We start from the raw sequence: 12,305 nt of genomic DNA, 5'->3' as shown, positions 1-12,305 counted from the left end.
ATTTGTAATATGAAGACTCTAGAAGCAACCCAGATGTCCTTCAACAGGTGAATGGTATATGTTCATACTATGAAACACTACTCAGGAATAAAAAGGAATGAATAACTGATACATGCAAAAGTGTGGATGGATCTCAAAGTAGTTATGCTGAATGAAAGAAGCCAGACAAAAAAGAGCACATACTTTATGTTATTTATATAAAACTATAGAAAATGCAATCTTATTTATAGTGACAGAAAGCAGATGAGTGGTTGCTTGAGGGGCTGGGGGTATGAAGAGGAGTGGGAGGGAGGGATAACAAAGATGCATGAGGAGATTTTTGAAGATATTCACTAAATGAATTATGGTAATACCTTCATAGATGTACACATGTGAAAACTTAGGAAATTGTACATTTACATGTGTGTGTCCAGTCTTACCTCTGAGCCGCTACACAGAACTTTGTAGCTCATAGAACATCACAGTGGGATAGCTTATTACCACGTTACAAGATAATAAGCATTTTACAGATAAGAAAGTACTGAAAGAGGTGCCAGAAGATGGAAGAATTCTTTATAAAAAGAGCTCCTTCTCTCCATCTATTAAACTTGTATTTGTTTATTAAAATTAGATGATCCTATAATGGTATGAAAAGTCATGCTGAAAATTAGTTTCCTAAGGCTGCTGTAACAAGATGGCTCAAAACAAAACAAATATATTGTATCAGAGTTCTGGAGGCTGGAGAAAGTCCAAAATCAAGCTGTTGGCAGGGCCATGCTTTCTTTGAAGTCTGTAGGGAAATTTCTTGTTTTGAGTTTCTGGTGGTAGCTTACCAGGAATCCATTACATTCTTCCCTCTGACTACCTCTTTATCCAGATTTCTACTTCTTAGGATACCAGACATATTGGATTTAAGGACCCATCTTACTCCAGTAGGACCTCATTTTAACTTTCCTAATTCCGTCTAAAAGTGATCCTGTTTCCACATAAGGTCACATTCTGAGTACTGGGGTTTAGGCCTTTAACATATCTCTGGGGGATACAGTTCAGTCCATATCAAGACTTTAAAAATGTACCCACATTCCATTGCCAGCTATGCTATCAACCTCTGGCAATGATGATTTGGTGTGCCCAAGGAGTTTAGGTGTTAGGACATGAAATTCTGTGTTTAAATAAAGTATCAGGGTGGGCCCGGGTTTGATTCCTGGTACCTGCCCATGCAAAAAAAAAATAAATAATAGAATTCTGTTTTAGGGTTTGAAAAATAACACTATTTTTGTGGACTATCATGTGACAGTACATCTCAAGTATTCTGCATCTGTATATAAATAATGTAAAAAAATGTTTACCATGGTATAACATTCTCAAACAGGACAGGTCTCAGTGCAGGTACTTTGAAATTGGTACAGTTAGTTTCTAGCTCACTGTTTTTGTTCTCCAAATTAATATGCTTAGGTGAAGGTGATGGTTGACTCAGGAGACCGGAAGCAAGCCATTAGTTCTGTGTGCAGCTACATTGTGTACCAGTGTAGTCGGCCAGCTGTACCAGTATAGTCGGCCAGCTCCTCTTCACTCCCGGGATCTGCACTCCATGATAGTTGCAGCTTTTTAGTGTCTCTGTGTCTGGCTGACAGAGCACCCTGATATGCTTGATGAAAAGGTGAGTTTACTAGATCTTGAATCATTATATGGAAACAAAATGTAGGTTGGGAAAATGCCTTTAAAAAGAATATCTAAATTTAAATATACTATTGTGCACTTTAAACTGAATATGCTTGTTTGGTTTCAGAAGACCACTTGTCCTTTTGAGCACAATTTGAAAACTGTCATCTTGCTTATATTTGGTTGCAAATTAATGCATAGGTTGCAATTAACTCTTTGGAAAGATGGAACCTTCTCTAATTTGTATGAACTGTCAACAACATTCTTATTTGAAAAGATGGCAGCCTTGGGACAGCTAGTAGTAGGCACTTTGGTCACCAAATCAAGTAGGGCATTTAATATCCAACCTGCCACCCTAGAGCACAGCTTGTACGCTATATATAAAGGTTGCTGTATATATAACTATATATATAGTTTTGGAAATAGTGCTATTGATAATTGTTAGTATTTTCATTTTGGTTTCTAAAGTTATGATATCAGAAATTGCTTTAAAATGTCAGTAATTGATGAGCCTCTTTTTGAATAATCTAGCATGTCTTGAACCATCGCAGGTTAAACTGAATTCCTGTTACATCTCTTTCACTTGGGCTTTCATGATTTACAGTCCATGGTAGCGTTAAAAAATTGTGACTCTAGGGCAGGCCACGGTGGCTCAGCAGGCAAGAATGCTTGCCTGCTATGCCAGAGGACCCGGGTTCGATTCCTGGTACCTGCCCATGTGAAAAAAAAAATTGTGACTCTGAATGAAGCTGAATGTGAGAATGACAGAGGGAGGAGGGCTGGGGACACAAATGAAATCAGAAAGATAGATGATAAAGATTGAGATGGTATAATCTAGGAATGCCTAGAGTATATAATGATAGTGACTAAATGTACAAATTTTAAAGTTTTTGCATGAGGAAGAACAAAGGAATGTCATACTGCAGGGTGCTGAAAATAGATGGTAATTAATATTTTAAAATTTCAACTTATGTGTGAGACTAAAGCAAAAAATGCTTATTTGGTACAAAATTTATATTTTGACTAGTGCATTTCCTAATGTAACTTATGTAGGCAGCCTAATTGAACACCATAAGTACACGGAACCTTGAGTAAGACATGAGATTTTGTTGGTTTGTCCAGAGTGATGCCCCAATAAATCCCAGAGTGATTTGATCAGTGAATAAAAAAGTATTTGCAAAGTCCCCTTCAGGGAATGGTGAGAACTGGGGAAAATTCAACCTCCCCAAGTTGAATTCTTGATATTCTCACAAGCAATGTAGACAACCAAAGCTATAGGCTGAGCCCCCAGTCTTGGGGTTTGTTCATATGAAACTTAACCCCACAGGGAATAGGTCAAGCCTACTTAAAATTAGGCCTAAAATCACCCCCAAGAGAACCTCTTTTTTTGCTCAGATGTGGCCTTTCTCTCCAGCCAACACAACAAGCAAACTCACCACCCTCCCCCTGTCTATGTGGGACATGAATCCCAGGGGTGTGGACCTTTCTGGCAACGTGGGACAGAAATCCTAGAATGAGCTGAGACTCAGCATCAAGGAATTGAGAAAAACCCTAGAATGAGCTGAGATTTAGCATCAAGGGATTGAGAAAACCTTCTCAACCAAAAGGGGAAAGAGTGAAATGAGACAAAGTGTCAATGGCTGAGAGATTCCAGAGTCGAGAGGTTATCCTCGAGGTTATTCTTACGCATTAAGTAGATATCACCTTGTTATTCAAGATGTAATGGAGAGGCTGTAGGGAATTGCCTGAAAATGTAGAGCTGTGTTCCAATAGCCATGTTTCTTGAAGATGATTATATAATAATATAGCTTTCACAGTGTGACTGCATGATTGTGAAAACTTTGTGTCTGATGCTCCTTTTATCTACCTTGTCAACAGATGAGTAGAACTTATGGAACAAAAATAAATAATAGGGGGAACAAATGTTAAAATAAATTTAGTTTGAAATGCTAGTAATCAATGAAAAGGAGGGGTAAGGGGTATGGTATGTGTAATTTTTTTTTCTGTTTTTGCTTTATTTCTTTTTCTGAATAGATGCAAATGTTCTAAGAAATGATCATGATGATGAATATGCAACTATGCGATATTGTGAATTACTGATTATATATGTAGAATGAAATGATCAAAATAAGAATATTTGCATTTATTTGGTGTTTTTTGGGTGTTTAAAAAAATAAAATAATTATAAAAAAATTGTGACTGGTAAAATTGAATTTAATAACTATTAGTTATTATCTAACTTTCTGAGTGCTTAGTTCCTTAAAGAGAAATATGCAGAGTGAGGGGGAAGACAAAGTTTATTATATTATTTTGACATTAATATTTACTTGTTAGAGAAAATTAGAAAGAAACTTGAGCCCCACCACCAAAACACAACCACTTTTTGCTTTTTTTTTTAACAACATTTTTTAAAGCAGTAGTTTTCAAAGTACTCTTCAACAAGTAGTTACAGGACAGATCTCAAAGTTCGTCATGGGCTACCACACTGTTTGCATTTTGATGTATTTCCTTATGTACTCATAAGATAGATTTGTTACAAAAATTAATCTCCCTCTCCTGCTTTTAGGACTGCCTTAAAGAAGTGCTTGAGATTGTGGAACTGGGTATCTCAGGAAGCAAGTCCAAGAATAGTGAACAAGAGGTCAAGTACAAAGGAGATAAGGAACCAAACCCTGCCTCTGTGAGGGTAAAGGATGCTGCTGAAGCCACCCTAACATGGTATGAAACTGATTGCACAGGAATTGTTCTAGAAATTAGATGAGGTTAGCTGTGATCCATGTTGTTTCATCTCTTCTTTGGACTGACAGTTTGGATCCCTGTTTTGCTCTGCTGGTTAACATTAATTCAGTCATATCATATTAGAGCTGTACAGGATTTTGGAGAACCTTATTCTGTCCCCTCACTGGTCGTTGAGTCCAGAGAGAGGATCTATTAGCATTCCTACTGCTAGGTCTCCTGTTTCCCAGTTCAGTGATCTGTATTCTGTGCCACATCATTTATGTTATATATCATAGGGTCATTTCAGGCAAGGTTTATGAAATTTCTCTTATAAACTGGTAACAGGGTCTTAAAGACGAATCTGATTCAGTCTCCATTCCCAAAGAGCTTCTTGTCCAGTAGAGAAAATAAGGTGTGACCATAAATAACTGTGATATTAGATGAAAAAATATGTGCTCCAAGATAAAGAGGTACAAATAAAATGTTGAGAGTTGGAAGGAGGGAACAGTTACTTTCAAATAAAGAAAAATCAAAGTAAGATTCTAACCGGATTCTTGCTGGGTAGGTAAAGTTTGAACTAGAAGCCAGATTATAGAGTGATTGAGAAGGCCACATGAGAAGTCTATTTTTTCACATATTTTGTTAGTGAAGAGATAGAAACAGAGGTTAGTACTTTGAAGGAGTAGCTGAGAGTTGAGAGTTTATGGTTGGCTGATGAGTAAGGAGAGTGAAAGAAGAAGGAAGGTGATTTAAGTACATTTATGAGCCAGAGGGAAGATTTACATGAAGATCAGGTGGAATCAGGGTGCAAATGGTAAAATAGGGCTTTGGAAAGGGCAGGTGAATGTAGACACAAATTATAAAACCAGGAATGTCAAGTCAGTCTGGGTTGGTTGAGCTTGGTCTTCTTAATTAAGTGACAGACAAGACTGCTTGAATATTTGAATGTAAATGAACCATTGCTAAGGATCCCATCATCTTTTGTGAATTCAATGGCCTGTTATTTACTTGAATGCACTATGAAGTTAGATTCACTTCTGTTCCTCATAGGCTTTTAGATCATTCACTGAATTTTGGAGGGTGGAGAGAGAGTGGGAGAGGGGTAGTTGCTTTAATTTAGGCCTGTTTACTGTGCTAATGCTGAGCTTTCACTTTAAGGTGTTTTAACTAATAGCTAGAAAATAACCAGAAAAATATGAATGGAGCTACTTAAGCATTTGTTATACAGATGCTGAATATTAAAAATACAACTTCAGAGAAAAGACCATGTATGTTGGAGTAGGTTTTGATGTAGCCTTAGAGAATAAGGTTATGGAGAGGAAGGGGAAGGGCATTTCTTACTAAGAAGTCTGCATTATACAAGAATAAGTTTGCTCCATTTTAGCCTGGCTGGTGCATTTTCATGAAAGTATAATTAGAAATGACTTCTATCGTTGGGAAACAAGTCCAAAACTAAATTTCCCTGTTACCTCACAAATGCTGTTTTATGTCAGTATCGCCGCTGTTTTTTCAGCTATGCAAACATAGATCTTTGGCTTTTTCTCTGATATATGGGACAACTGTGTCCCTGATGACAGAATTCTTCAGGATACTCCTAAAACTGAAAACTGGAGATAATATTTGTATAGTTGCCAGAAGAAATGAGACAGCTGAAAATGAACAGATGAACTATCTAGAATATCTATTGGCTAGGTGGGGGAAGCATCCCTGGGCTTACTACTTATTCTGAGCACATATTAGGTCCTCAGGGATCTTTTACTCTTGTCTATTATGAGACACTGTCAGATATTTATATATCTGCCTTTCCAGTCTGATCACTATCAAGAAAATAAAATGTGGTTAGGCTGGTATGATTTGACTTTTTCCGTTGCCAGCAAGCCATTTAATAATGTTTTAGGATCTTGCATGGAACACGAACAAGGTCACTTGGTCTTTATTCTTTGTGACATCCATCTCTGTCTTACTTTAGAAAACCGAAACACATTTTCTCATTATTAGTCTGCTGGTGATGTTTCTCCTATTTTCCCCAAATCTTTAAGAAGCCTGAGTAATATCGTCATCATGTTTTCCTAGTTCTTGAAATTTTTAGAGTATCCTCTTGAGAAAGAACGTGGAAGGAAAAAAAAAGAAAGGAAAGAGAAAGCAGTGCCACTTCCATAATCGAGATGTTTGGGCTCACGCAGTAAAATGAAAGAGAAGTTGAAAGTCCACTGTTGAGGATTGAGATGATTTTAAAAAATGGTGTTTGGCCTAGGCCAGGGTCCTGCAGGTTTCCACTACCCATCCTTAGCACAATGCAATACAGCTGCCCTGGAGAAAACAATGGGCCTTTGTCTGGGCCTTCTGTAGATTATCTTGGAAAAACAAACAGGATAACTCCTTTGGAAGAGTGGTTCTCCTAAATACTGGTCCATGAACAGAGGCCAGACCATGATAAAAGTTTTGAACTATTCATGGTATCCCCTTCAAATAAATTCCTGTTCCATATTGAGCAATAAGAGTCTCAAACCCCACCCTGGGTATGAAGAGGTGGCAGACAGACCCCTGAAGCTCCCTTCCTACTGTCTTTACCAGTCACTGCCAGAGCTGCTACTTCTGCTTTCTTCCTGGCCTTACCACAGAACTTAAAGTCTAAAAACTTTTCTTACTCCCTTTCTCTCCATTCATCAGAATAGTTCATGTTCCGTTAAAGTGCATTGACTATTGACACTGTTTTCATCAACATAGCTGTCAAAATGGACTGTCAGCAGTAGCTGTGATAAAAAATAATGAAACGGCTGGAAAAAAAGTGGTATTTTTAGAATATTAGTTCTCCAAATGAGATGCACGTGAAGGGTCAGTTGATATTAGGACCACAAACTAAATTCCTTGTTATAAGATTCTTCCTATGCCTAAGTTTCCTCTTTATAAAATGGGTATAATAATAGCACCATCTTCAAAGGTTTCTTATGAAACCCAAATGGAATAATGTGTGTAAAGTATTTAGAAAAGTGCTATGTAAGTTAGGTTTTTAATGCATTGGGTGTTTGCGGAAACCTGTACGGTTATAAACATTTCTGAATGGTGAGGCTTGATCAGTTGAATTCCACTTTACAAAGCATTTTTTCATATATATTCTCATATAATAATTACAACAGTTCTATGAGATGAAACTGTCAATACTTGAAGTTCTTCATCTTAAAATGAGGATAATGTCAACTCACAGCCACACAGTGAGATGCAGCAGGCCCCTGTTTTTGGTTTCTCAATGGTAACTTATCTCTCTGGAGTCTAAGTTTCCTCATCTGAAAAAGATGGGGTTTGAGTGATCTCTGGGTCCTTTTTTAGGTCTAGAAGGCTTTTATTTTTATGGCTAACATAATCCTGAAACCTGGAGCATGCAAGATGTTTTAAATACATCTTTAGGAGTTTTGTGATATGAAAGTGTGGTTAGTCAGGTTCCCTGGGAAGTAGTCTCTGAGAGAGAAATTTGCTTGCAAGAAGTTTATTGCAAGGTGCTCTTGGGATCAATTCCTATGGTGGAGTAAAGGGAGTAGGGTAAGGCAGAGGAAGGAGCTGAACTGTGATGCAGTTGCAACAAAGGTCTCACTAGCCAGTCTTACAGGGAGCTTAGAGCTAGGATGGGCCTTCACAGTTGTCTTGCATTGAAGGAAGGGGACTGGGACTTTATATCCCTGCATCAATCATTGGAAGGAGGTATAATCTTCAGTGAGGTGGTTCTCTTTGGCCAAGGATAGGTCTTGGAGAGGAACTGAGCTAAGATTTGTGGCCACTAACTCCCTGCATCTTGGGAAATGGGTCTTTCAGTCTTGGAGGAGAGGAATCCAGATAACACACCATGACATACACTACAGGGAGTAAACCTAACTTGCAAAGATCATGACTGTAATCTACTAAAATTCAAAAAAGTAAAAGGGCACATTGGTACATGAGGTAAACTGATAGTGTTGCTTTGTTAATTAACTGATGACTTTTCCAATCTCCATAGTATCATGCAGCTGCTTGATGCATTTCCTTCACCCAGTGGTCCTGCCTCTCCTTGTAGTCTGGTGAATAAGACCACTTTGATTAAATACTCCGGACTACCAACCATCAACAAGCATAGTTTCCGGTACTTTGTCTTGGATAACAGTGTCATCCTAGCAATGCTGGAGCAACCTCTTGGAAATGAACAGAGTAAGTTGTAGTACCTTTGAGTCTTCTTACTGCTAAATCAGAATGTGTTCATCAGTACTATCAAGGTATTCCCAGGACCTGGGAAGGAAAGCCTACAAGTTTTAAGTAATTTTGCATTTATTGAAAAGACTTTTAGCTGTTAGACGATAGCTAAGATAGATAGATAAATCTATCTATAGATAGATAGATAAGTGAAAAATAGAAACTCAGAAAATGGAAAATGTATATGAAATAGACTCTTTTAAAGGGTCTTTATGTGTATCCAAAATATTAGAAAAGGGATCTGTAGTTTTATATAAAGGGTTATTTTAATGGGATAGTTTATGTTGTTTGTTATGTATAAAAATCATTGTCATTCTTCCTTCCCTTTTGAAGTTTGAATCCTGCCCATTTATTCCCTTGCCCCTCTCCCCTCATTGTTCAGTTACTGATGGCATCCAAACAGATTGGAAATTTGGGGAGTCATCTTTGCCTGCTCCTTCCTGTTACTCTTCTCTGTAATTGGTTTCCAAGTTTTTACCTCCCCAGTAACTCTTGAATCTTTCCTTTCCTCTGCACTTCTGCCAGTACACCCAAAGGCAAGGCCTTATTATTTCTTACCTAGATTATTTCTTACCTAGTTGCATACTGAATGGTTTGATTACCCCACCCTTGCCTTGCAAAATTTGTTTTCCCTTTCCTCCATCCTTACTGTTAATGCCATAGTATTCATCTCTAAATACAGCTCTAACCAGGCCCACCACCCTGCTGAGAACACCCTTCAGTGATTCTCCATTGACAGAATGTGCACTGTTTCCTCCCCACACCTTCCAATTATAAACCATCTCAAGATATGTGATTACCACTGCAACCCAGGCTAATCAAAGTATATTTTTTCCTGATGGTAATTGGCATCAGCCAGTGTGTAAAGGAAGAATGTTTTCAGGGAGACTCTTCTTGTTGAGAAGACGAAAAAGAGTGACAGTTACAGAATCTCTGGGCATAAAGGAAACCAGTGAATCACCAAGTATACTATTTCCTTATTAAGTTACAAAACTAGGGTTCATAAGGTGTCCAGGGCTACTTTAGAAGTATGTGGTATGGCCTACGTCTAGAACTCAGATTTTCTGAATTCCATACTGTCCCTTCTGTTTTGCTGCCCCACAGTGATGGGATTTGCTCAGTGATTAGAAACTTGCCTTCTTACCTTTGCGTAGGTGGAAAGGGTCTTAAGAACCAAATGCAAATTCTTTTGAGTATATATGAGTAGGATCGCATAAGTTGCATAAATCCATAAAATGAAAGTGAAATACTCTCCTGCAGGGGTGAATGAATGCCCAAGTGTCCATTGCATGTGTTAAAATAAAAATCTTAATATGAAATCTTTGAATCTTTTTTCCAAGCTCCAGAAGTGCTCATCCCAAGTCTTTCCACAGTCACATCTTCTCTACCCCAGACCTAGGACTTGCTTGGGCTTTTCTCCCCTCATCAGTGCCTATTAATCATGATTCCTCTTGCCTTACTCCCAAAGCACCTACTAAGGAGGCTGCAAAACCCTAGTATCCCCTTCTGGCTTCCTGGCCTGAAAGGTAAGTATAACCCATTTCCAGGTGTTTTAGGACTCCCCTATCCTCATCCCAGGGATTTTACTGCATAGGGAGGTTACCAAAAATATATACAGTTGGAATTTTATAGACTTAGAAGGGTATTTTATTAGTTTGTTGTAGTAGTTATAATAGAAGAAATGAGAGAGAAATTTGAACAAGTTCGGCTTCCACACCAGATATATATTTAAAAAAAAAAAAAAAGGAATAAGCAGCAATGTGGGTCACTCAAGAAGCCCACTCTAAATTCTCTATGCCTCTTTCTGTTCTTCTACTGGGATGAAATAATACCTGTCTGGTGGACAATGGCATGCCAAAAGGCAAGGCTAAAAGTAACATCAACACTGCAAACATCTAGTCTGTCTTTCTGCATTTAGGTTGTTCCCAACATCAGGAAGTTAAGAGTGTTTTCTAGGACAGTGTTTCCAAAAAACATTATATTTGCTACTGAAGGTATATGAGATGATGTTAGTGAACTCTATTTTACGTATTTTTGTAATGCATTTTTAAAATATATAACTAGCACACCAAACTCAGGATTTTTCATGTAAAGTAATGAAACAGAATTTGATTTTTAAATAAATGTAAGAAAAAAAAAAGAAGAGCTAATAATGGTATTTATGGTACCTGGATTTGGCAGCAATCACAAAGATGGTACACAGAAAACTAAAGTTTGGGAAACATTGTGCTAAGGCTTTGATTATTAGAAGCTGTGTAGTTGATAACAGGTTTATTTGAAATTGTTGTTGTCTAAAACAGAAACTTTTACACATTTTATTCCAGATGATTTTTTTCCCTTCAGTCACTGTGCTGGTCCGGGGAATGTCTGGAAGACTTGCTTGGGCACAACAGCTTTGCCTTCCATCCAGAGGAGCAAAAGCAAATCAGAAGGTATAGGGAAATGTCTAGGAGCATGTATGTCTTTGGGTGTTTGTGATTTTAAAGGTTAAATAACGTCCCAACAAAAACCACAGAGAAATACTTTTTATCTCTAGTCAAGTACACAGTCACTGTACATCAAGGTTGAAAACTACTGTGCATGAAAAATATACTTAGAAATCATGTGAATAAAAGAAAAAGAAAGCATTATTGTGTTTAGAGAAAGATTAAAGTCCTTATAATGTGCCATCTAAATGTGGATATTCATTGGAATTAATTAGATGTAGGGATTCCTTGCTTCCACCAATTCTCAGTCATTGGGTTTATATTAGAATCCATATAGCAGGCTAGAATTCCAGACCTACCAAATTATTCTTTAAAGACATCCTTGAAGCAGGTGCATGTTCAAAAAGCTTTCCAGGTGATTTTCTTTTTTAATTTTTTAATTTATTTATTTTTCATTGACAAGCCAAGACAATATACAAACACGAACATTCTTAACATACAAACATTCCATACGTGTACAATCAGTGGCTTGCAATATCATCACATAGTAGTAGACTCATCACCATGATCATTTTTTAGAACATTTGCATCACTCCAGAACAAGAAATAAAAAGAAAGAAGAAAAAACTCATACATATCCAGGTGATTCTTATGTCCACTTATAATCAAGAACTACTGTCTTGAGCAATGCCCCTAATTTTTTTTCATGTAGTATTAAATATAATAGAAGTCAAGTACAAACCATATATGAAAAAAATGTTATCACACCTTGATGTCTGTGGCAACAAGATTTAGTTTTACATTGTTTTATATCATTTATTCCTGTATAATTGGAAATGCACTGTAGAATTTAGTGATACCTTCTTTTGGGATGACACTTTTTATTTTATTTATAGCACTTATGTTGTAATTATGTGAATAATACTTGTTCATGAAAGAAAAGTTGGAAAATGCAAATAACAGAAGAAATTTAAATCACTTTTATGCCACTCACTTTGCATAGGTATTTAACCACTGTTAATATTTTAGTGAATTTCCTTCCAATCTTTTTCTTTCTTTCTTTTTGTACACAGTATTACTTCAATAAAATTTGAATTATTTTTGTATACTGCTCTTTTCCCTTATTACATTGTAAGCTTTACTTATATTACTAAAAATTGTTTAAACCATGCTTCATAAAATTTCAACAGCTTTTAAGAGAAAAACCCACAAAATTGGAGCAGTTGTCTAAAATTGTTTAATGTCTAGATGTCTCTGTTAGATGGAATGTCTTTATCACCCTTTTTTCTCTCATGGCATCAT

General features: G+C 37.0%; 1 protein-coding gene across 9 annotated transcripts in view; it reads left to right on the top strand.

Annotated features, from left to right (window-relative positions):
- The window catches only part of LOC143651831 (ral GTPase-activating protein subunit beta-like), a 29,848-nt gene that overhangs the window by 6,524 nt on the left and 11,019 nt on the right, over positions 1-12,305 (top strand). For 2 of the 9 annotated variants that reach the window (XR_013160259.1, XR_013160261.1), the window contains exons 2-6: positions 1,435-1,639; positions 4,208-4,359; positions 8,348-8,535; positions 10,046-10,103; positions 10,902-11,009. Coding sequence is in view for 4 of the 9 variants with exons in the window: in XM_077122651.1 (XP_076978766.1) it covers positions 1,625-1,639; positions 4,208-4,359; positions 8,348-8,535; positions 10,902-11,068 (522 nt within the window). In the remaining 5 variants the exon portion in view is untranslated. Of the gene's footprint in view, positions 1-1,434; positions 1,640-4,207; positions 4,360-8,347; positions 8,536-10,045; positions 10,104-10,901; positions 12,300-12,305 lie in introns of those variants that run through there. The other 7 variants (XR_013160258.1, XM_077122655.1, XR_013160257.1 and 4 more) reach the window with 4 other exon arrangements.

Source organism: Tamandua tetradactyla, chromosome 12 (genome assembly GCF_023851605.1).
Source record: "Tamandua tetradactyla isolate mTamTet1 chromosome 12, mTamTet1.pri, whole genome shotgun sequence".
NCBI lineage: Eukaryota > Metazoa > Chordata > Mammalia > Pilosa > Myrmecophagidae > Tamandua > Tamandua tetradactyla.
The sequence above is the reverse complement of the archived record's forward strand: the minus strand, read 5'-3'. Positions and strand labels throughout refer to the sequence as shown.